General features: G+C 32.8%; 1 protein-coding gene across 1 annotated transcript in view; it reads right to left on the minus strand.

The window, feature by feature from the left end:
• Positions 1-2,268: 2,268 nt before the first annotated feature.
• TM9SF3 (transmembrane 9 superfamily member 3) overlaps positions 2,269-24,225 on the minus strand; it is a 57,334-nt gene continuing 35,377 nt past the window's right edge. The window contains exons 10-15 of the mRNA XM_016164157.2: positions 16,672-16,811; positions 13,928-13,996; positions 11,182-11,328; positions 10,559-10,642; positions 10,355-10,431; positions 2,269-6,475 (exon numbers count right to left, since the gene is read on the minus strand). Coding sequence (XP_016019643.2) covers positions 6,408-6,475; positions 10,355-10,431; positions 10,559-10,642; positions 11,182-11,328; positions 13,928-13,996; positions 16,672-16,811 — 585 coding nt within the window. The 3' untranslated portion in view covers positions 2,269-6,407. The remainder of the gene's footprint in view (positions 6,476-10,354; positions 10,432-10,558; positions 10,643-11,181; positions 11,329-13,927; positions 13,997-16,671; positions 16,812-24,225) is intronic.

Below are 24,225 nucleotides of genomic sequence, written 5' to 3' on the forward strand. Positions count from 1 at the left end.
TGACACTTCCAGGTCTCTAGATGGCACTAGGCAAACAGCCAACTGGCTTCCTCAGTAGCAGTGAATTCCTCCAGAAAATAGACATTACAGGCAACTTGTGCAAGCACTGAGGTTGAGCTTTTATTGCTTTTAATCCCCATCTGGTGAGTAGCTGTCAGGTCTTCTCACCAACACTCTGTGTCCAAATATTTTGAAGACAGTGGTGCTCCTGAATAATCAAGCTGCAGTTTTATGTCAGAAGCCCTGTTTGGATGCTACTTTTGCTATCAATCAACAAATAGCAACAAAATATTTGGATCACAGAATAGAAAGGTTAGGTAAGACAAACTGAAAAGGGATGATTAATATTTCTCATTTCTAAGGTTCCTGATTTCACTCACCACTTTTACATATTAAACTCTGACTTAGGTTCAAATAATTGTTCGAATATACATTTTTTTATTTAAGTCCTATGAAAAATTAGAGGTAGATTTAAAATAAAAGACCTTGTAATCTAAAGATGCTCAACTTCATTCCATTATTAAATTCACATTATTTGTGGGCTTCCTCCCGCATAGCTCCCTCCATACATCATCACATCTTCCTTTCATGATTCCAGCCTTGGCTCTTGCCATCTCCATCTCTCCACTCTTATTGCATTAAACACCCTGCAGTCATCCTAATAGGGCCTTGCGGCTTCACACCTCCATGTCTTTGTGGGGGACTTGATAACCATACAGCCTGCATCCTCATGCCAACATCTATTATAGCAGCTACCACACTTATAACATGTACTTATATGTGCCCTACCCTAGTGGCCTGTAGCTTGCAGCAGACGGTTTGACAAACTCCAAACTTGAAAACCAATTTCCATGCATCACTCTCTAGACCCTTCCTTCCCTTTGAGATTAAGTCCCATAATCTTAGATTGAACTACTACCACTACCATAACATTGGCCAATTAAAATGACTTATATCAACTTCTCCCTACAACCATCTCCTGCATTTTTAAAATTTGAAATTTTTATCACCTTAAGTATGTAAAACTTGGAAAATAATTTTAAATACATGTGCAGACTACATTACCATTGACTCCACAACTCCTAATGCCAGTTTACTCCTCTTTTCTAATGTTAAAACCATAGAATTACAGCTTAATAAATTCTTACTTTTAAATCTAGAAGCTGGCTGTATGACAGATTCCCTTATACTCCTAGTTCCAACCAGACAAAAACTGTTCATTAAAGAAATCAAAAGCACTCCAAATTTGTACTAACTTAAAATATTTGGCTAACAGGAATGATCAAATATAGCCGTTGACTGAAGCAGCTAATTAAATCAGGAGAAGAGAACCATGGAGGTTGACAAAGATTTAACTAGTTAAAACTGGAGGTGGAAAACAAAAAGTATGAACACACCAGGAGAAATTGACCAGATTCTAATGCAGCACAATAAAAATAATCCCTTCTGTCTGTCAGTACAGAACATTCATTTTCAATGTGATCTCTACATATATTATCTACTCCACAGGCTGGAGAGGTGACATCCCCATTTTACAGTTATAGCAGTCAAGATAATAGGACCTAATCATGTAAAAATAAGAGACCTTGGCTGCTCTAGTTTCTTAGTTATAAAACATAAATATCTACCCTATAGGCTTCACAGAATGGTTGTTAAGTGTACATGTCTGAAACTCCTTTGAAAAAGTAATAAGTACTAGACAAATGCAATCTATTATCAATCAGGAGAATGACAGGTATGGGGTAGTGGGGTTTTAGTGTAGGAGTCAGTACTTGTATATAAAAAAAAATCAAAAGAATGATAATAAAAGAGAAAAATAATCTTCTAAAAAACCCTTATTCACTGTGCCATTCTTTCAACTTTATATATATATATATATATATATATATATATATATATATATATATCTCAAAATATAAAGTTAGGGGTATTCAAATCTTAAATTTTAAATCCTTTGTTTCAGGGGTCAGCAAACTATGGACTGCTGGCTGTTTTTGTTGTTACATTGGAACACAGCCATGCTCATTAGTTTATGTCCTATCTACTCAGTGCTACAATAGTCAAGTAGTTGCAACACAGACCATATGGTTCTCAAAGCCTCAGATTATTTCCTATTTGGCCCTTTACAGAAAAAGTTTGCTGACTCCTGCTTTATTTAACTGTGGAAAGCTATTAGTAATCTCTTCATATACATGCAAATAATAATGGGTTCTCTTCTGCTTAGTTCACCTGTTTCAAAAAGGAAAGAAATAAAGCATCCAAGGGAAGTACATTTAACTTTTTATTACTTTTTAAAAATCCAACTTCAGTTAAAATAACAGGACTAGATTAGAACCTCAAATGTATTCGATACATTATATACTGGATTTCTATTAACTAAAAAGCTAGTTGGAATATGACCAATACAAACCAAGGTGTGTACAAAATGGAAGTCATCACAGAGTAATAACTGTTTCCTTCCAATTCTGTCACCAATTGTCTGTGCCCTGTGGGAATTTACATATTCAAGTTTGACACAGTTGAAAGCCCATGTTGGACTGCTTTTCCAAGTATACTCTGTTGCCTTTCAAACAGAATTCCCTATTATTTCTTCCTTGCCTTAAGCTCTTATAACATTTAAAACTTTCAAATGACCTAAACTTATGAATTGGAGAAAACACACAGAATGCTGCTTTATCAGTCAATTATTAGCAAGCCTAGTTCACCAAATACTTCAACATAAGCAGCTTTCACAATAGTTCTTTATTTCCATTTCCTAACACAGTGAAATAAGAACCTAATTTTTACTTTTGTCTTTGCATACTTTTGCCTACAGTTCCAATAAGAATGTCAAGTCAGATGGCTTTTAGAAAGGGTACATATCTTGCTCACAGGCAAGAATTAAGAGTTATTCCTCATACTGAATTTAAACCTCACCAAATTTCAGCAGCTGTATGTTAACTTTCTAATCTATCCTACCTCTAAATCTAGCTTACTTCTGCATACACTTCCAAAGAATCTTTATAAATTGCCGTTTCTCTTATCTCTTTAACATCTTCATTGCTAAAATATAGCTTGATAACTATGGAATTTTTATGATGATATAAAATATTAATGAGTTCTTGTGTTTTCATATATCACTACTCCTATTTGTGTTCCAATAAATCAATAGAATGAAGCACTAAAACACGCTGAAATCTAAACTTAAACCCACATGGAACTACAGTGTACAGATTACAAACAGGCTTTTCCTTCCTAGACTTCATATACAAAAGCCCTTCGGCATGTAGCTTTTCCTGAACAAATTACATTAATATGCTTTTACTTCTTCACATTTGTAAAAATTCAGGAAAATTTTAAATAACATTTGCAAGACATTTGGCATATGGTGGTTCGTAAACATTTAAGAAACAAAAAAGCTTTATCAAAATGAATAAAATTTGTGGATAAACCCTACATAAAGTGGTTTTTGGAAGAACTTGAATTTGCAGCAACCACCTTTAAAAGAAGTCCATCCACTCTCAATGGAAAATGCCCAAGCACACTCTTCACTAGATGAATATACTATTCACCATATCATTCACCATTGAGATAATACCACAAAATAATGAATTCTAAGAGTATGAGGCTTGATTTATGGGCAAACCCAGTACAATCTAGGAGCCCAACATAATTTACTAAAGAATGCTTTACCATCCCTCCAGCCATTACATTTCCACCTTATTCTACTCCTGTACTAGGATATATATATTTAACAATACCAATGACTAATGTAGCTAAATTTCAGGAGAAGCATGCTTACAAATACAAGGAGGGAAGTTTATCCTTAGTTTCAAAGCATCAGTTGGGAAGTTGAGCAAATAATGTTAACAGATGAAAACTAGATACGCAGTATTAATGGAATGGGAAAACCCCACCCTTGAATTAACTTAAATAATATTTTATTTTCCTATTCTACAACTAAGAGTTAGGGAGCTAAACCATTTGTGAATTACATTATCTTCAAGACACCATATCCAGCCCCTCTATGAAGCCATAAATCAATACATATTTTCTAAAGGACTTTTCAATATAAATGTATTTATATTCATTTTAATGGAGCTCTTACTGTTATTTGGAAATTAGAGGACTATTTTTCACTGAAGATTCCAAATTCAAACAGAGCTCAATTTAGTAGAAAGAACCGGTGTACCTGAAAGCAGTTAAACCCTCATTCTTTAAAAACCCTACATCTTACCTGCATGATTCATAAGAAACAAATTTCATTTTATTATGACAAAAGTTTGCTCTCCAATTTACACTCCATCAGACAGACTATATACTGTTATAAGTACTTCACATGTAGTTAGAAAGTTACATAATATAAGCCATTAAATATTGACTTCTAGTTTCTTTTCTTATAAGATCTTAAAGGCAGGTAAAAAAGAAGAGAAAATGGAAGAACCAGTGTTATATTTAATATAACATTCTGACTTGAAGAAGAGGATTTACCTACAACTTCTGATCAACTTTGTTTGCTATAATGTCAGCCACACTTATGTGGTAAGAAAACAAACTTTTCACTCTTTATAGTCCCTACATAGTACATGATAGGATGCAGAGTCTATTATTTTATAGAAACATTTTATAATGAAAACATCTTATGTAACTATTAATGGCATGAGTTTCACAATAAGGTTTAAATACATCTGTTTTGAATCTTTCTAAAAATACCAATATACAGTATTGTTTTAGATGGTCATTTGCATAGCAAACTATTAAACTAGAAACTCAATGGTTCTAGGAAAACTTCTCATTATGGATAGTTCCAGAAAGATGTATTCAAAATTAAAATGACTTCTCTTAAAAACTGTAACCTTTATTTGCTAATCCAATTGGAAGCTAATCCCTTTTACTCCCATCCCCACTTCACAGGGTACACCAACCTGAACAGATTTTGTGCCACAATTTCATTCAAAGGGCTTTTCATTCACTTTATGACTGTACTGCATAACGTAGATGTAAGCAAGTTTGGGATTTTAAAGTGTGGGTCCTCTGTATTAGAAAAGCATAGTTTACAGTATATTTAAAAATTGCATTCAGTAATATTGTCTTTTGAAACAGTATCTTCAAATTGCAAACACATCTATTTTCACAAAACAATTTGGTCAGGAAATTTTATTTTAACATTCTAAAGCAGTAATGCTTTAGATGTTATTACTTAAGTGCCCCAGACAGGATTAACAAAATTAAATGTTTCTAAATTACAAATTTAGCTCCTGTAGGAGTCTCAGAAAAGTAACAGAAGAAAACAATCCCCCCTCCCAAAAGAAGAAAGACACACACATTTTGAAGAAACCCCAATGTTTCATGCAGTGGTAGGCAAGATGTAAAAAGCCATCCAAAATTCACACATTTCTACACCAATCATCATCAGAAAAAAGTACTCCGAAGTCAATCTGTACATCCAAATGCATTTGGGAATCTACACCTACATTACATTATTTAATGTTATATACATTTATTACCCACCCCCTTGTTTTTAATAATTTCTTATGTAAAACCTTCATTCAAACCCAAAAAAGATGTAAGACTAACTTGGGGGTGGGGGTGGGGGGAGAAAAGATAATCACTTTAGACATTCAGTTAAAATGAAGTTTATCTAAATCTCAAAATGTTTAATAAAAACAAATATCTTCTCCATTTAACACTTTGCTTTCTAACTGTACAGTAAATTGCATTGTAGAGCGTACACCTCTATCATCAGACTGTATCTTCTTTGGATGGAATTAAGATGTAACAGGAGAGTTTAAAGATAAATAAATGGGAAGTTGGTCCAACTAAGATGACAGCAGATATATTACATGCAGGATTTAATATTTTTAATTCTCTTAAAAAAAAAAAAAGATGCAGTTGAATTGAAAAAAATAAAACAGGTCAAAAAAGAACCCAGATTCAATATATAAAAATGTCCCACAATAGGCTGATGATAGCAGTAAAAATAAGAGAAAAAAGAATCTTTCTGGAACATCATTTTTCAATAACGTAGAAACACTAAGTGCCAGGAAGATTTCTATTCATGTAATTTTAGCATCCAAGTTTTCCTCTATTTATTTTATTGGAACAAATGCTTTAAATAAACTTTGTCCTCTTCACTGAAGAGAGCTGGTCTATTTCATCTTTAATGAGCTAGTTTTTGGGAAGATTAGCCATGTACTGTAGTAATGCCTACTGCATAAAATCCAAGCATTTGCTGTGAACAGTTGGAGAAAGCAGTCACTAAGAACCTAGGATCAATGGAAATAGATGTTACTTTAAGCCATCCATTAAAGACAGACCCACAAGTACCCAGTGTTAAAGCCCAAATTTCTTCCTGCACTTTTTTTGTTGTGCAAGTTCCACCCCTATGAAAGAGAAATTGATCCAAAGTTCCAGGTTTTCTTGGGTCTTTAGTCAATTTTCACATTAGTATAGATTTTTCGGACAAAGGCACTTGTTCCCATGTAACCAATTGCTCCTGTAAAGATAAAATAAGATATTTTGAGACAAATACAGAACAGTATCTATCATTTATAAACATTAAATGCCCTCTGCTCTGGAAAGTTATTCCTTTTTCAGGATAATGTCTTTGTTAGTATTCTCTCCGAACTTATTAAAATTATAATTTGTTTTGCAAATCGCCTTATACTGTCATACACCAAGTTTGGCCTGATGTAATATATTTAGAATTATCAATTATATATAATCAATAATGATATGAATTAAAATACATCTCTTATAAAGCAAGAATAATTTGATGACAAAAATCTGTTAAATGAAAAAAATGTCTTTTTTCTAACTTGAACATATATGCTAAGTCATTAAACCAACATTAACATGTTCTCCAAACTATATGAAACCATATGGATAAGTAAGAAAGAAGTGACTGGGGGTTCTCTAGGGAAAGGACTGAGGACCATGGCCCAACGATATTGAAGGTCTAGAGAAGAGGCATTTTCTGAGGGTTTCTTTCTTATGTCTAAATTGCAGAAGCTGTGTGGGGGATAGAACAGAAGACATATTTGAGGAAATGGACAAGAGACAAGTAAGCAGGTCAGAAGGTTTGAAATGTTGTTTTTGAATTATTGGCCTCAAATGGGGCTCAAAACACCAGAAAGCAGAGCTATTTGTCTGTTTCATTAACTTAAATATCTACCTCCTATGTTGGAGTGTTTGGCACATGATAAGGAACTCAATATTTGTGGAATGAATAACTGAAATGCATAGTTCTTTATTATAAATACTAAGGCATCTTTATCCTTAGCACAAGACAGCTGGTCATTTAAGTCATAGAGAAGATTCTCCATTGGATTTAGGAATTTACCATTTAGTCCAATGTTATCGAAAGTTTAAAAGTAAACCTTCCATGAGTTAACACCCATATACCTAACTTGTCACCTTTGAACTTTTATTCAACCAAATACTGTGTGCGAGAAAAGAAATGTCTATTCTGCCTTTCCTATATATGAACTGTACTTCAAGGAACCGAATGGTTGATGAATGGAAGTTTCTCCTTCTAGAAGTATTCCAGCTAATAAATATAAAAGGAATGACAAAATTAGAATATCATAACCACTAACGGGTTACTTAAGCTGAGTGACAGTTTTCAATGGGTGCTAACCTCACAAAGAGAGACAACCAGACATTAAGTGCTCCTGATAAAAGTTTACAAACCATCAGGCAAATATTCTTGGATACGTATCACTGAGTATGTTCGAGGCTATAGATCTAATTACCAACTTTACAGGCAATATGGGGGGAAGCACATGGAGAAACATTAAATGACACCTGAGGGATATAGTCAGTACAATCCGGAGTGTGGAAAACTCTACGGAAATTCAAACTAACAAACACCCGAGTTTCTTAAATTGCAAGGGCAAAGAGAGAGAACACCAATAGATCTAGAAAGCCTTAAGAGACATTTTAACCAAGTAATACATGAACCTTAACTGGATCCTGATAAGTACAAACTGTATTAAAAGAGAATAGGGACAGGTCAGGTAAATTTGAATAATAATGGAATATTTAAACATATTAAGGAATTATATTTATATGTGCATATAAATGAAATATATAATATATATTTTAAAATATTTTAATTATATAAAATATAGATATTTAGATATATCGATATAGTTATATAATAATTACAGTGTACATTATGGAAATATTACATAACATACATTTTTATAGAGAAAGAAATATTTATAGTTGAAATGACATGAGGTTCGAGATTCATGTCAGAATAAAAATTGGGTAAGATAGGCATATAAATAAGTGAAGACTGGCCATGAGATGAAAATTATTGATGTTAGGTGTGTTAGGTACATGGGGACTCACTATATGTATAGTATTATTCTTCTTTTTGTATAATTTGAAAATTTCCCACAATATTAAAAATTTAAAAACCCAGCAAACCAACAAAGCAAACCTATTTCCAATTTCTTTGACAATGAAGACATTTATTTTATAATATGAATTAATTATATTATACTTGAAAATACTGATAATTCACTTCAAAATAGTTATCACATAAACCCTTACTAAGGAAGAAAAAATTCTTCAATTTTGTAAAACTAAACCTGAATTCTTAAAACATAAAAATATCTATAAAATGTTAACTCGGATCAAAAAATTAACTGGCATAGTAGAATACTAGTCCAATAACCAAAGCCAATTTTCCAGATTTATGAAACATCATTCCCCTTTGAGCAGAGATATGCTTAAAATCAAAACAGTATCAACCTAGAGAATCATTTTTCTTAATCTTATGAGTACTTCAAAAATAACCTTATAAAAATATGACTTTATAAAAAGAGAACAAAATATGCCTCCCAGAAAAAGTAAATATGTGGGAATAGAGACACACTTTTAACCTTAATTTCCTTAAAACTAAAGCTATGCTCAAAATATAAAGACTATACCAATCTATTTCCCACCTTTTTTCTACATTTAAAAAAAATAAACAAATATTTTTCTTCCAATCATTGATATATAACCTGATGGATATGTGTAATTTTGTATTAAAGTAACATTTTAATTTGTTATAGTCTGAACTCTTTCCCCTTTGCCCAAAAAACTGATTAGCACTGAAGGCATATAAACCTGTTCAAGAATAAATACTGGGACACTGCCAAAACAGCAGAGAAATGTCAATGTGCCGAGACTTTCAGGCAGCAAAGTAAAATTTCAACAGGAAAAGCACTGAAAATTTTAGTGAAATTCACTCCGTTTTATTTATAAATATCAAGGTATTACTCCTTTAGATATTCCTAAGATCACATATAAAGTTAAGGAAAAAAAATTTAACCCTCTGCATATTTCCATGATTCTATACCTCACTGAATGGTGATGACAATCAAGAAAGATCTCAGAGTAAACAGAGTTCAGGGAGCAGTATCCTGAAGGAAGGATGGCCAATAATACTAAAGAAATCTTGTGAATGCCTAGAGTTACACAGGGGTGTTCCCACATGACACAAATCTAGTTTTAACCTTCAGTTCCTATTCATCTTTCCCTTAAAGTTGGTCAACTCATTATTACAGAGAAAGGTTATCACAATAGCTATAAATAAAACATGTGGCTATAATATAGAGAACTGTCTTCCCTTATAGCTTGTGAAAAGTGTTTTAGTACTTTACAGTAGACATCATTTGTGTAGCCCATATGACCACACACATGGTATATATGAACAAAACAAGTTCTTTTCTTTAATTGACATATAACATTATACTGGTTTAAGGTGTGCAACATAGTGGATATATATATAACATATAAATGAATAAATATATATAAGTTAATAATTAAATAAATATATACATAAATGATTATCACAATCGGTCTAATTAACATCTACCACCGGAGACAGAAATGTATTTTTCTTATGAGAACTTTTAAGATCTAATCTCTTAACAACTTTCAAATATATAATATGCTATTATTAATTATAGTAACCATGCTGTACATTACATCCCCAAAACTTATTCATCTTATAACTGGAAGTCTGTATTTTTGACCACCTTCACCCATTGCACCCAAAGCCCTACCTCTTCCCTCTGACAACCATCAATTTGTAGAAATATTCTACTGAGGAAAAAAAGCAATCCTCATACCCCATAGGGGTCCACAAATGTCATACCAGGACCTAGCTTTTAATGAGATTATCATTATCCCCCTTATTCCACTGCCTACTCTAAAGGTGGAACTATCAGAAAAAAGTCAACCAAACTCTTGAGATTATTTTAGTGTTTCTGATCAAACAACAGAATGTAATTTCTTAATTTCTTATTACTGTATTTTCCTGATTCTGAAACATTCAAAAATTTACTCACGATATTCTAAGAATTTCAGAACTTACCACACATTATCCCCAAGGCTGTGCTAAATACCGCCATATATCCAAAGTAAAATGATGTTTGAAATAAGCCATACATCCTGAAATAGAACAAAATAACCATATGTAGTATTTCCATTTTTACTTTCAAAACAAGGCCTTAAATTCTAGTATTTAAATGACAAATTTAGTTTCCTGAATACAAAATGAGAAAATGTCTCCACTTACTTTGTTTTGAAAAAATAGTAGTAAAAGGAATACATGTAAACATATATTGCAGTTGATGCAGCAGAGAGAAAACTTGTCCATTGCCTGGGGGAAAAAAAGGTAAATTTTGAATGAGTGGCACAGATGTACAGATTCTAAAAAGCAAAGAATTTTATTTCAAAAATCCTTTAAAACTGTATATATTTAAAAAGAAATACATGTACATGGCATTTAAATATATCAACAACGAGAGAGCCTACAAACTAGAAGGAAAGATCCTGAATTTTGTCAGATTCCCTATTACAAGTGACTTTAAATAACCATTTCCTTTTTCAGATCTGTATCCTTATGTTGAAAATGAAGCAATTCTTTCTCATAAAGCTCTTTCCACATTAAGCACTTTGTAAAAATATTTCTAACATAGTGGTCCTCTTTAATACAAAAAAAAAAAATTGATACTATTCTTTGTCATTCTTATCACTGAAAATCTTCATCTTTATCGTCATTTTTATAACTGAAAAAATACCTATATCATAGCAATGTTTTTATACCTATATTATAGCAACATTTTTACTCTACTTGACACTTCAAATAGAATCTTATTTTTAAATATTATGGTCCCCAGAGGTTTTTCCCATACTTACCACCTATAATCCTCTGCATTTAGTAGAAAGTATGTGCACACGATGGTCACACAGACGGTCACAATGCACAGGATGACCAGCACCAGCATCATGAAGCCATAGACATAATAGATCTTATATGCCCAGAAAGATGTAAAGATGAAATACCTAAATAAAATGCAACGAAGACACAGTTTTCTAGTCTTTATCTTGAAGCTCACCCTGTTCTTGCCAAGTCTCACTCACACCTTAGTATTCACTTAAGTGTCAATCTTTTTCTTTTCACTTAAATATCAATCTTTTTCTTTCAAGTAACTTCCTTTTACCTTTTTTCATCTATTAAACACTCTAAAATTCTCTCAAAAAATATTTTCTTAGATAATCTTTCAAAAATAGATTCTTTAGTAGGGCATGTATGTCTAAGCAACCTAATGAATTAGAAGGCTAAAGGAGTAAAATGTGGGAAAAAAAAAAGAAAATGGCTAAAAATTCGTATTTATAAAAAAAAGTCAGTTCCTTCATTCTTTCATTTTTTTTTTGTAGATATGACACTATTCCATCGATGTTATAGTTTATAAAATATCCTATTAAATTAAAAAATACTTCTGATAGAGGTCCTCATTCAACTTGAAAGGGTCTTCTAGCCTATTTTCTTTTTCCTGTTCTATTATTCGTCATTCATTCTTTCAAGATACTAACAGAGCCCCTATCACACACATCAGGGAAGCAGTAAAAATAGAACTGTGAAGATGACAAAGTCTCTACCCTCATGGAGATTACTGTTTAGCAGGGAACACCGGTAAAGGGGCAGTCATGATGCACTGAGACATGTGCTCTACCAATGCACCTGAGAGGCACCTCACTGGTTTGGCTGTGTGGGGCTTGGTGGGGGTGGGGCGTGACTGAGAAGAATCAGATAAGGCATATGTAGGCTCTGGGGTAGGGTAAGCTAGAAGAATGTTCCAGGCACAGAAATAGGAATGCCTAAGGCTCATAAATAAAGGAAGGAATTCACTGCATTTTGAAAAATTCAAAGGTCAGTATGTCTCGAACTTCAAATGAAGGGGTGAGAGCTAAGGGATGAGGTTGAAGAAATGAACAGGGCCAGAACCTATATTAATTACAAAGGCCTTTAATGGTCATGTTATACAGTTTGGACCATATCTCAATGAAAACAAGAAGTCTTTAGCAAAGAAGTGACATGATCAGACTGATATCACTGGATCACTTTAGCTACCAAAGGGAGAATAGGCATGAAGGAAGTCAAAACAGTAGTTAAAGATACAGGAGAAAGGCTATCTAATGGAACAAAGTACTTGTGAAAGCAGAAAGAGATGTGACGAGAAGATATTCAGGACAGGAGTAGGAGGAAAAAAATATTCGGAGGTTAAGTCAGGGTGGGGACACAAAGCAGTATCAGACTAGAAGTACAGAAGTTCCTGAACTGGCTTTATTAAACCAGGAGCTAGAGTGAAACGCACTCGATCCCTCTCCAAGGTACTGACTAATGCCCACAGCTTACTTATAACTGGTAGGGTGACCACTGGAAGTTGGCCCAAATCTATGGCAGTTGTACTTGTTAGGGTAGTAAGACAATTTAATTAAATGTCACATAAACCAATAAACATTAAAGCAAAAAGGAGGTGTGATTTCTGAAACTCTGAATTCTTTAGAAAAATTCAGTAAGGTGAGTTGCTAAAAAATTATAATATTAGGCATGGATGAGATGACTATAAAAGACTTGGGGACAAATGTACAAATCTAGAATTCTGAACTTAGAATGCTTCAGCAGGTCTTTATGTTCTTTTTCTACTTTAAAAAGGCTGGAAACACACAGATGATGTATTATGAATGGCAAAGGAAAAATGGCAGAAACATCAACTGGATACAAATCAAAGACCTTGCCTTTATATTTAAAAAAAAAAAATCAACAAAGGATGTACATTTAGTTGTTATAAATTAAAATAAAATGTATGTATTATCTTTTTGTATAATTCCCCTACATGAGGCAACTTTTTCAATTAAGCCAAATATCAGGTTCAATCATGTCTGTTAAAGAGGTGTCCACTGTACAGGAGAGAAATTAGCAGTAGGGTAGCTGGAAGGAAATATGTAAGGAAATTCTGAGCAGTTACAATGACTGGCATTTTGTGGGCAGGGGCCAGAGGTATGACTGCAGTTCTTGAGAAAGTCCCAAAGAACTGCCTTGCCTAAAATGCCAGAGCATCCCCATCAAGGAACACTAGAAAAAAGGCTGAGAGAAGAAAGGCTTACATTTTGCAGTGGTAACCAAGGATGCAGATGTGAAGCACGGTAATTGGGCACAAGGTGGCATAGCTCCCATCCCCAAACACATGCACATTTCCTAGCACTTCCCAGGAGACTAGGAATGGCTATGCATCCAGAATAGTCTGACTGGTAGGTAATGGTTTACCTAGTTCCTTGGACCCTCAAAAATATTTTAAAAATACAACAAAAACCAATAATTCCTAACATCATACACGTGATCAAGGTTGACCTAGTATGCATGCTTTAATTTCTAAGATTTTCTAGGTAAGAGAGGTCCAGAACATAATACAAAAAAAGTATAAACTTCACCTGAGTATTTGAGAACAGAGCGAAAACTACTATTAGATAGGTACACAGATCCCTTTCTGAAAGCCATAAAACTAAGACTAATTCTGTTACTTTCCCACCATACCCTAAATCCGAAATTCTCTAAGTACAATTAAATCCTTTCACACATAACGACATTGCCAAAACTTACATTTCAATAAAGATTGAGCCAAAAGGTAAAATTCCTCCCAAGCAAACAATAACTGCAGGCTCCATGAACCTGAAAAATATTAAAATTAACAGTAAATTTCTAGCATGATTTTCTTACATTATGTAAATCCCGATAATAGAAAGCAGATGCTTGACACTTTAAAACAATCTGAAGTATAGAAACAAATCAGTTAAAAGAAAAGTTAAAATCCAAAACACAACACACAGGTGGGACTTAAAATTAGTCCTAGAATATGGTCAAAATTCTTTCCAGCATTAAAGATCAAAATAAGAATTTGAAAAACACAAATTCTTGTCAACGACAAAACTCAAGGAAGACTCTTAAGTGTTTCCCCCTTTCTACGACTCTCAATAACTTCTAAGAACTTAACAGGCATTTACATACGGAAAGCCATAGGGAAAGAAAATAAATCTTAAGACCCTTATCTTAAGGGAAATAATGTTTCCCAAACTATGGCCTTGCCATTTCTTTGCTCAATCTTTCATTGGTTCAGTAATTCCTTTTCCTATGAATTATACATTAAGGTTTTATGAGTTCTGAGTTATAATGGAGCAAAAAATTAAAAAAAAATAAAATTAAAACTTCATTCATTCACTAAACATTTACTACTTGCAATTGGTAATTCTCTACCTGGAATACTTTCTTTTGTTTCATATTTCTCCTGTAAGCATCAGTTCAAGTGTTCTTCTTGTAAAGCTTTCCTGTTAAGTCTCTCAGAAGAGGTAGATCCTACCCAGTTTTCCACTGCCCTTTGAACCTAACTTCATCGCAGTACTCACCACACTACACTGTAACTGTCTAATTACATACACATCATACTTCACTGGATTATAAACCCTGGAAGGCAGAAGCTATTCATCTAGGTATTCCCAAGTGCCTAGCACATAAAAGGTACTGAATCAATCTCTTTTGAATGAACTAAAAAACCGAAAAGAAAATCAAAGAATTTTAGATCTGGGGGGAAAAAAACTTCTATAGCATTCTTTCCTCATTTTACAGAAGTTCAGACCCAAAGAGGTTAAAAACGATCTGCCCAACGTGACACAGTCAATGAGAGCTAGATATAAAATTCAGATTTTGGTTCCCATGTGACTGTATAAAGAAAATGAAGATCCACATAAGCTATCCTACACCTAAATGTAACCCGTGGTTGGCAAGGTCGTCTGTTGTTCCTTCTTCTTTATTAGCCATAGCCATGTAGAGGAACTTTTATGATTTCTGACTATATGCTTTTCCTTTAAACTCATCATCCCTAGCAATGTGTGAACATCAGAATATCTATGGGCCTTAACAATCAAATTTGAAAAAGATAACTGAGTTAAAAAAATAGACTAGGAAATTCTTATTAGACCAATCTAAGAAAAAAAGAACACAGACAATCTCTCAGACTAGAACGAATCAGTCTTCTTTAAAATATAGGGGCTATTTTATTCAACCTCCATTTCTACAAATTTCTACCTACCTCCAAGCCTACAAGACTGTTTGAATTAAGTATCTGAACATAAGTTATATTTTTAACGTGATAAAATATCTACAAAGACTTTTCAGTATACATCTCTTATTATAATACATAGTCTACTGTACAGCTATTCTTATGATGAGCAATGTAATAAGTGTACAGTAAGACTTTTATTATCTACTAGTAAGAATCAGAAAAACAAAGAATGCAGAATAGTATACGTCAATTTAATAAATATTAAATTTAATATTATTAAATATAATTCAATTTACTAATTTTACAAGGCAAAATATATATACATTGAGTTCGTATTTTGTTCAAATTTAAATTACAAGAGTCAGAAACATAAATATCAGAAACATACACATCATCTCATTTTTAACCAAAATTAAAAAAAAAATAAAAATCATCTCAAATTAAAAATCCATCAAGAATCATTATTTCAAAGATGACTGATTAAATAACTATAAACTATGTTTACAATAGTGCAGCAAAAGACTCTCTTCATCTGTTAAACAGAAATACTTGTCATCCTTTGTCAGGATTAATCCTGAATTATAGGAAGTGCTCAAGAACACACTTGTGCATAAAATATGAACAAATTTATATGAGTTCTATACTATGCCAGAAGTGAAGATAACATAAATCAGTAAATTACAACTGGTCTCAATCCTAATTCGTCTCTCAATTGGTATGATATATATGGCTATAAATGTGTGTCACTGTTGTTTAGAATAAAATATCTGAAAAGAAAAATAAAATTATGAGAGGTTGGCAAACATTTTCTGTAAAGGTTTAATAGTAAATATTTCAGGTTTTGAAAGTGATATAGTCTCTGATATAACTACTCAACTCTGATGCTGCATTGAAAAAGGAGTCATAGACAATATGCAAACAAACAGGCAGAGCTATGTTCCAACAAAACTTTATTTTACAAAAACAACAGCAGGTCAAAATTGGCTGATAGGCTGCATTATAAAACTGTTGCTGCTCTAGCTCTCACCCACCTCTACACTCTAGGGTACTTATCAAAGCATTTGACTTATCTGTCAGTGACACCAATATTCAGAAAGTGAAATTAGGATATAATTCATTATTATTTCTAACTATATAGGTTGAAAGAAAAAGGACAAATTCTTAAGTTCAAACTTAAGATAGTCATTCTTATAAATACATGCTAATTCTAAAAGTTAAATATAAATAAAGAGCCTTAAGAACTATATATTGTGAAAAACAATCACATAAGATTTAGCATTCTCTTTACCATTTTTTCTCCGGTATGGGACGAGGCACAGCATTGACACGACAAGGAAAGTTGGGTTGACCTGACAGATTTCGGCCAAGAATTGTACCAACAAGATTTAGAGGAAGAATAACAAAAAAACAGATGCAACAAACGGCCACCTGTAAATTAAATTAAAATGTATATGATTACTCAGAACAATATTAATAAAAATAAATAAAAGAGACACTCAAAAATTTAAACACAATTTGATCACAAAAGAAAATGTTTAAGTTCAATATGGATTAAAATTGTGCAAGATATACACTAATGAAAATAGAAAAAGAATGTGCTTTAAAATATTAGAACTAAACTAAATACAAGATGAAGTGTTTCCTACCTACTTTATTCCCCATTTTTCCTGTTCTTTCATACTGTCTCTGCTACAGTCCTTTTATCTTTTCTTTCACTTTCAGCTGCCATGCTTTTATTATATCCTTTATATTTCCTCATTATACCCAACTTATTTGCTTGGCTATACTTTATTGTTCCTAAAATGCACAAGGAGCTTTACATGTTATTTTACAACTTTACAGACGAAGAAAATGAGACTTAAGAGAGGCTAAGTAATTTCCCATGATCACAAAGCTAAGCAGGTAGCCGAACTAAAATTTCAATTCAGATCACCTGTCTCAAAGACCATGCTTATTTTTATTCCACGCTGCCTTAAGATCCTAACAATAGAAGCACAGCTCTATTTATTATATATGTATCATTACTAAAATAATATGAATATTTCTATTAGTAATTAATTCAAAGTCTAAAGTTATAAAAGACCATGTCGAGATTCTAGAATCAATGTTGTCGGTTAGGGAAATATTTATTTATTTTTCTTTATATAAATCCGAGTACATAAGGACACACACTCAAGCTCTTTTCCAGTCAGCATCTAGTTACGATCACTTCCCTCTGACTTCTGTAAAATGACTGAATCACCTTAAGATCTCTTTCAGTTATACATTTTGGGGTTCTAACACAGAGAAAGTAAAAGAGAAAAGCTAAATGAAAATTGTGAAGAAACTGAGAGAAATGAAAAGGTGTGGGTAGAAATCCACAAAGATTACATGAGAATGAAAGAATTCATTTTGAAACATTAGTGAAAACTCTATATCTTCATTATATCCATGTTTGCATGTGTTTAAACTCGCCAAAGGGGTATCATCATCTTCCTTTCAGATAAAATTGGTATAAAGAAGAAATGGAGAGAAGCTGAATGGAACATTCATATGTGGAATGACATGGTCTAGTAGAGTGGTTTTCAAACTGTACCCCAGAACCCTCAGGTCCTGCTTAAGACCTTTAGGAATGCCATAAGCATCTGACTTGAATACTCTTTTGAAAATAGCTTCTTTTTGAAAACATGGAGACACCATAGACAAGTTAACTCATTCTCATGCAAACCTCAGTATAAAGTTTCTCCTGCTGTTTCTGTGCATATATTTGGATTCCTTGTAAATGGTCATTTATTAGAAAGGTTTCTAATGCTACACTGGTCTTTTGTTCTCCATCTCCTCCTCCCAACCCAACTGAAGCCTACACATATTAGAGCTCACTAAAAGCTGTATAAGCAAATGCACTACAGCACACGGGTGTCACAGCAATTAAATGGTTGGTAAAATGAGGGTACATCTTGCTTTATGAGCTCATTCGAAGCATAAGAACATTCAATAAAAAAACCTATAAACAGTTTCATCAAGGCATTATCAATTGTTTAGCATTTACTTTTTTCCTCTTTTCTCGTCTGACTTTTTTATACATGATAAAAAATGTGAGCAGTTTGTTAGAAACTGTTAGTGATTAAAATGTGAAACCAATTTCACACTCCTTTATGTTCAAGTTCTGGATGAGTTTACTTGAAAAATACTCCGAGATTGCATGGCAAGCTGTTTTAAATAAAAAGGTCACATGGAACTAAATCATCTGTAAAGTCAGGAATTTTCTTAATACTGATATTTAACCAAATAAATTGGTTACTGAAGAAGATGGTTTTGAAATGTTACTCACACCCTTGGTATTAGAACTATATTCACAGCACTTTATTGCTCTCATAAATTTAGAATATTAAAATATTGAATTTGCAAAATTTATACTAATAGAATCATGCTTATATCTGTTCCCTATATTCTGCTTCCACATTAAGGTTTCATTTTAAAATTAAATTTAGCAGCTGAGAATTAAAAAACCATAAGTCTAATACACTGGTAAAAACCCTGGAACTCAAACCAAAACAGGGCCCTCCCCTATTCTCCTAGTCACTGCTCATGGACCAATGGAGGGTGAAAACAGGCAGTGGGGAGAAGAAAGACATACTCCAGGTTGAGGGCCTCCTGTATCTATAATAAGAACCAATTAGAAACAAGTACTGCCAATCAATACTTAAATCCCAACAGATGTACCGACTGGTCAACTCTTCTCAATTTCAGTTACAAATCAAGAATGTGGCTATTTACTTATTTGATCTTTGCTTCCTGACTGGCCTTTTGGGAAATCTGTAGTGTGAATATGGTGGGAAGGGGGGAAACAACTTAAAGGAGCTATTTTTGAATGCTAAAGGATATAAATTTTATTTAGGGTGACAGACAGTAATTTTTTATAGGTAAGGTGATTCTCAGGAAATATATTGTCTTGTCAGCCATTGTGTTTACACATTTCTTTGACACCTGCTCAGAGTAGACAATTTCATTATTCTTTTCTAGTTCATAGATTGTATGACTATATTATCTCTATAAAAATGATTTAGCTTCAATTTAAGCATTTTGACAACAGTACCTAATAACCACAGCATTGCCAACTCAAAACATAAATACCTGTAAGACACCTATCTACTTTGTCAGTTATTTTCAACATGATAATAAATCTCATTCTGTTTCTTATGCCACTTCATTACTATAATAAAAGAAACACTGGATTTGAAATTAAAAATTATTCTATGTTTTTATTTTCTTTGGATAACTACCCAGAAGTAGAATTGCTGGATCATATGGTAATTCTATTTTTAATTTCTTGAGAAACCTCTACACTGTTTTCCACAGTGACTGAAGCTAGCTTTATCCTGATACCAAGAACAGAAAAAAGAGACATTATAAAAAAAAAACTATAGACCATTGTTTCTCATAAATATAGGTGCAAAGACAACAACAAATTTGAGCAGATGAAATCCAGCAATACATAAAATGGTTAATATATCATAACGAACAGGTTTATCAAAGGAATGCAAGATTGGGTTAAGATTCAAAAATCAATCACTGCAATTCACCACATTATCAGACTAAAAAAATAGATCATCTCAAATGATGCAGAACAAGCCCTTGCAAGATCCAACCTTGATTCACAATAATAATATTAAAAAAAACTCTCAGCAAACTACGATTAGAAGGAAACTTCATCAATTTGATGAAGGGCATATATGAAAACACTACGGCTAATATTTTACTTAAGGACACAAGGCTAAATGCTTTTCCCCTAAGACTGGGAATAAGTCAAGGATATATGCTCTCACCACTTCTATTCAGCACTGTATGGAGGTTCTAGTCAGTGCAGTAAAGCAAGAAAAATAAACAAAAGGCATACAGATAAGAAAGGCAGAAGTAAAAGTGTTTTTAAGTCAGATGACATGATAATTTATGTAAAAAAAAAATTTTTAGGAAAATACAAAAAATTAGAATAAGTGAGTTTAGCAAAGTAGTAGGATGAAAAACCAATATATAAAAATCTATAGTTTTCCTGTACACAAGCAACAATCGAAACTTGAAATTTAAAAAATACCACTTGTGAAAAGCATAAAAATACGAAATATGTAGAAGTCAACAAAAGAAGTATAAAAACTAAGCAGTAAAATCTATAAAACACTGCAGAGAAGTTGTGTACATTAATCAAAAAACTCAATATCGTTAAGATGTCAATTCTTCCCAAAGTGATTTATAGATCCAATGTAATCCTGATCAAAATCCCAGCAGGCTTTTTGTAGAAACTGACAAGCTGATTCTAAACTTTGGAAATGAATTGCAAAGAACCTAAAAAAGCCAAAATGATCTGAAAAAGAATTGTTTTCAAGACTTAAAGCTGTAAAGCTACAGTAATCAAAACAGTGTGGTATTGGCATAAAAACAAAACAAATCAATCAATGAAAGAGAACAGAAAATGCAGAAACAGATTCACACATATGTGGTCAATTATCAACAAAAATGCGAAAGTATTTCAGTAGGGAAAAGATAATCTTTTCAATAAATGGTATACATAACAAATGGTATGTAACAATTGCATAGCTACAAACAAAACAAAACAAAACAAAACCCCTTGACCCTTAACTCATACAATATACAAAATTAACTGAAAATGGACCACGCACCTATATTTAAGAGCAAAAACTATAAAATTTCTAGAAGAAAACATACAAAGAAAGGTTACTCATTTTGGGTTTGACAAAAGATTTCTTAAATAAAAGAGAAAAGTACACACTATAAAAAAAAATCAATAAATCAGACCTCAAAATTAAAAACTTATTCTTCAAAAGACAGTCTTAAGAGAATGAAAAGCCAAACCACAAAATGGGAGAATATACTTGTAAAATATGCAAGACAGAGAACCTGCATCTACAATATATAAATACTCTACCACTCACCATGACAACCTATTAAAATATTGGCAAAAGATTTTAACATTCATTAAAGAATATATATGGATGGTAAATAAGCACACAAAAAAATTATCAATAGGATCAGTCATTAAGGAAAAGCAAATTAAACGCACAATGAGATACCACTACATATCCACTACAATGGCTAAAATTAAAAAGACTGACTATTATCAAGTGCTAGAGATGATATGGAGTAACCAGAACTCTTATAAAGTGCTAGCAGGAATGTAAAATGGCAAAACCACTTTAAAGAAATGAAACATATGTCCACACAAAGACCTGTACATGAACAGTCAGAGCAGGTTGATCTCTAAGAGCCAAAAACTAGAAATGACCCATATGTGCATTACTGGGTAAATGGATAAACAAATTGTGGTATATCCATGCAATGGAATACTACTGAGTGATACAAAGGAACAAACTATTAATATATGCAACATCGATAAAACTTAAAATAATTTTCTGAGTGAAAAAAAGAATATACTGTGCATGATTCTACTTATATGAAATTCTAGGTAATGCAAACTAATCTATGATGACACAGCAGATTGACTGGTGGTTATGAGAATGAAGGAGGAAAGAAAGGAAGAGAGAAGAAGGGATGAATTCATTGTAAAAGTACAGGACGAAACTTTTAGACTTGATAAATACCTTTGATTGTGGTGATGATTTCCCAAATTACACACACACACACACACACACACACACATACATACACATATATGTGTATATATATATAAACTCATTAAACCATATAATTTAAATATTTATAATTTACTACATGTTAATTATGCCTCAATATATACAGAGCATGCCAAAAAAAGGCATAAAACATTCTCCATAGGCTGTCCAACACCCTCAAAATAAAGCTAGATTCCCTTATAACTGAAGGAAGAGAAAAAAAGACAAAAAAATCATCACCACCACCACCAGTAAAACAAAGAAAATGTGATTCTGAGTCAGTTACTACATAAGAGTCCTGGTTTTTTGCTCTGTAAAACAGGGATGACACATACCACCAGCTCTATCTCTTTGGGTTCTGAAAACCACGTAAGGATTTCCAAAGGAAAGTGCTTTGTAAACTATAAAGTCTATGCAAATGTACCTGCCTTTATTAAAATTCATCTTGTTAGATTTGGCACATCATTTCAGTCATCTGATACTGTTTTAGATGCTGTCTTCGTCATTTCATATTACTTGTTTCCTCCCTGGTCTCAAGTCCTTTTTCAATTTAATCATCAGATCACTATGCCTTTATACAGAGTCATTAATAATTATTTGAACAGGTCCAAGTCAAGAATATCTGTCCCATTCTACTAAAAGATAATATGTAACATATTATGGGTAATGTCATCCCAATACTTTAATTCTATAATTATTTAGTTACATGTCTACCTGACTGTACTATTCCACCTACTTGAACAATGTATACTTTTATTTATACTGCTTTGTTCTTCCAGCCTACTAACCTCTACCAAAAAAAGGAAATAAAGTTATTCTAGTATTTTTGCTTTAATGAATTCAGAATGTCCCATTTATTAATTTCTGTGACTTAAAAAGAAAATTTTTAAAAATCAATCTAAAATCTTATCTCATCAACATCTAGTTCACATTTTGTAAGACAGAATCTACTTTTTTCCTTTTCCCTCTGGAAAAGTAAATTTGCCTCCGTCCAGTTTCACAACGCTTCTGCTCTCTTACACAGCTGTCTAAACACTACTCACCAGCACGATCTCGCAGTATTTCTAAAAGATCACTTACATGAACAATGAAACTTCCAGCTTTGGCGGGTGTTGAGTATATGTTCCTGTATACTCAATTCCCTTATCTACCTTGGACTTCACTTCCTTCTTATCAGGGATTATTTTCTCTTCTCTCTTCTTGTTTGAAGGTTATTTTATTTGATAAAAATAAAAGGAGGAAGAACGTGATAGAGCCATTCTTCTTTTATTCTGTTATATCATTGATGTAATGAGCCTTTGGTTTGGCTATGAAAGTAGCTTTACAAAATACTTTCGTTTCCCTTAGCATTTGTTAACAGTTCAGGTTAGGTAATGGAATTTTTCTAATACTATTTTTATAGATCTTTATTATTCTTTTATATGTAGATATAGCATACTGTTCCCACCACCCTTAAAAGATCACAAAATAGTATGTATCCACTAATCTTGGTCTCTGTTTTTTCCTCACTGTGGTAATTTCTGCTTACATATCATGAATTTCATTTTTGAGGCCCTCCAATTCTCAAGCCATTTTCTTAGTCATGGCCCAAAATTTGGTCATGAGAGACCATTTCCTTAAAAAAAAAAATCTGATTTCATAAAACCCAAAGCATATTTCTGATGATGTCCAAGATTCCCCTCCCAAACTAAAAGCAGACCTAAAGACAACAAATACAACATGGCTCGCCCATGGCCATGACCCCTGTTACTTCTCCATGAACTATTCTACCCACTGAGACACAAAACCATAGTCAAGGATCTATCAGTGCAGTGCATGCTGAACTGAATGATATTTAGAGTAGAAAGGTTATTTGTTCTTATGCTACCTTGCCTCTGTGAGTTTTAAAACTCTGCAACATGGTTTGTTGTCCCTTGAAAAACTACAATAACACCAAAGTTAGGATCCGAGATTTACAGCCCCACAAATGACTTCAGTGCCTAAAACGTTTTTTCAGAACATCTTGGCAAACTCTTCCTCATTCCCAAGAAATATCACAGGATCAAAAATTCTGAGTATAATACCTAAATCATTCTTAAACAAATTCCCTCCACCCCAGAAAAAGGTTCTACCTTCCCAGAATCAATCTAATTTCAAGTACATTCACTCTCATTTTCTGTAGTACCTCTGCCAGAACACTCCAGCTTCAGGAACAACAGGTATATTCATCTTTGAATACT

The sequence above is a fragment of the Rousettus aegyptiacus genome, unplaced genomic scaffold (genome assembly GCF_014176215.1).
Source record: "Rousettus aegyptiacus isolate mRouAeg1 unplaced genomic scaffold, mRouAeg1.p scaffold_m13_p_6, whole genome shotgun sequence".
NCBI classification, from domain to species: Eukaryota; Metazoa; Chordata; class Mammalia; order Chiroptera; family Pteropodidae; genus Rousettus; species Rousettus aegyptiacus.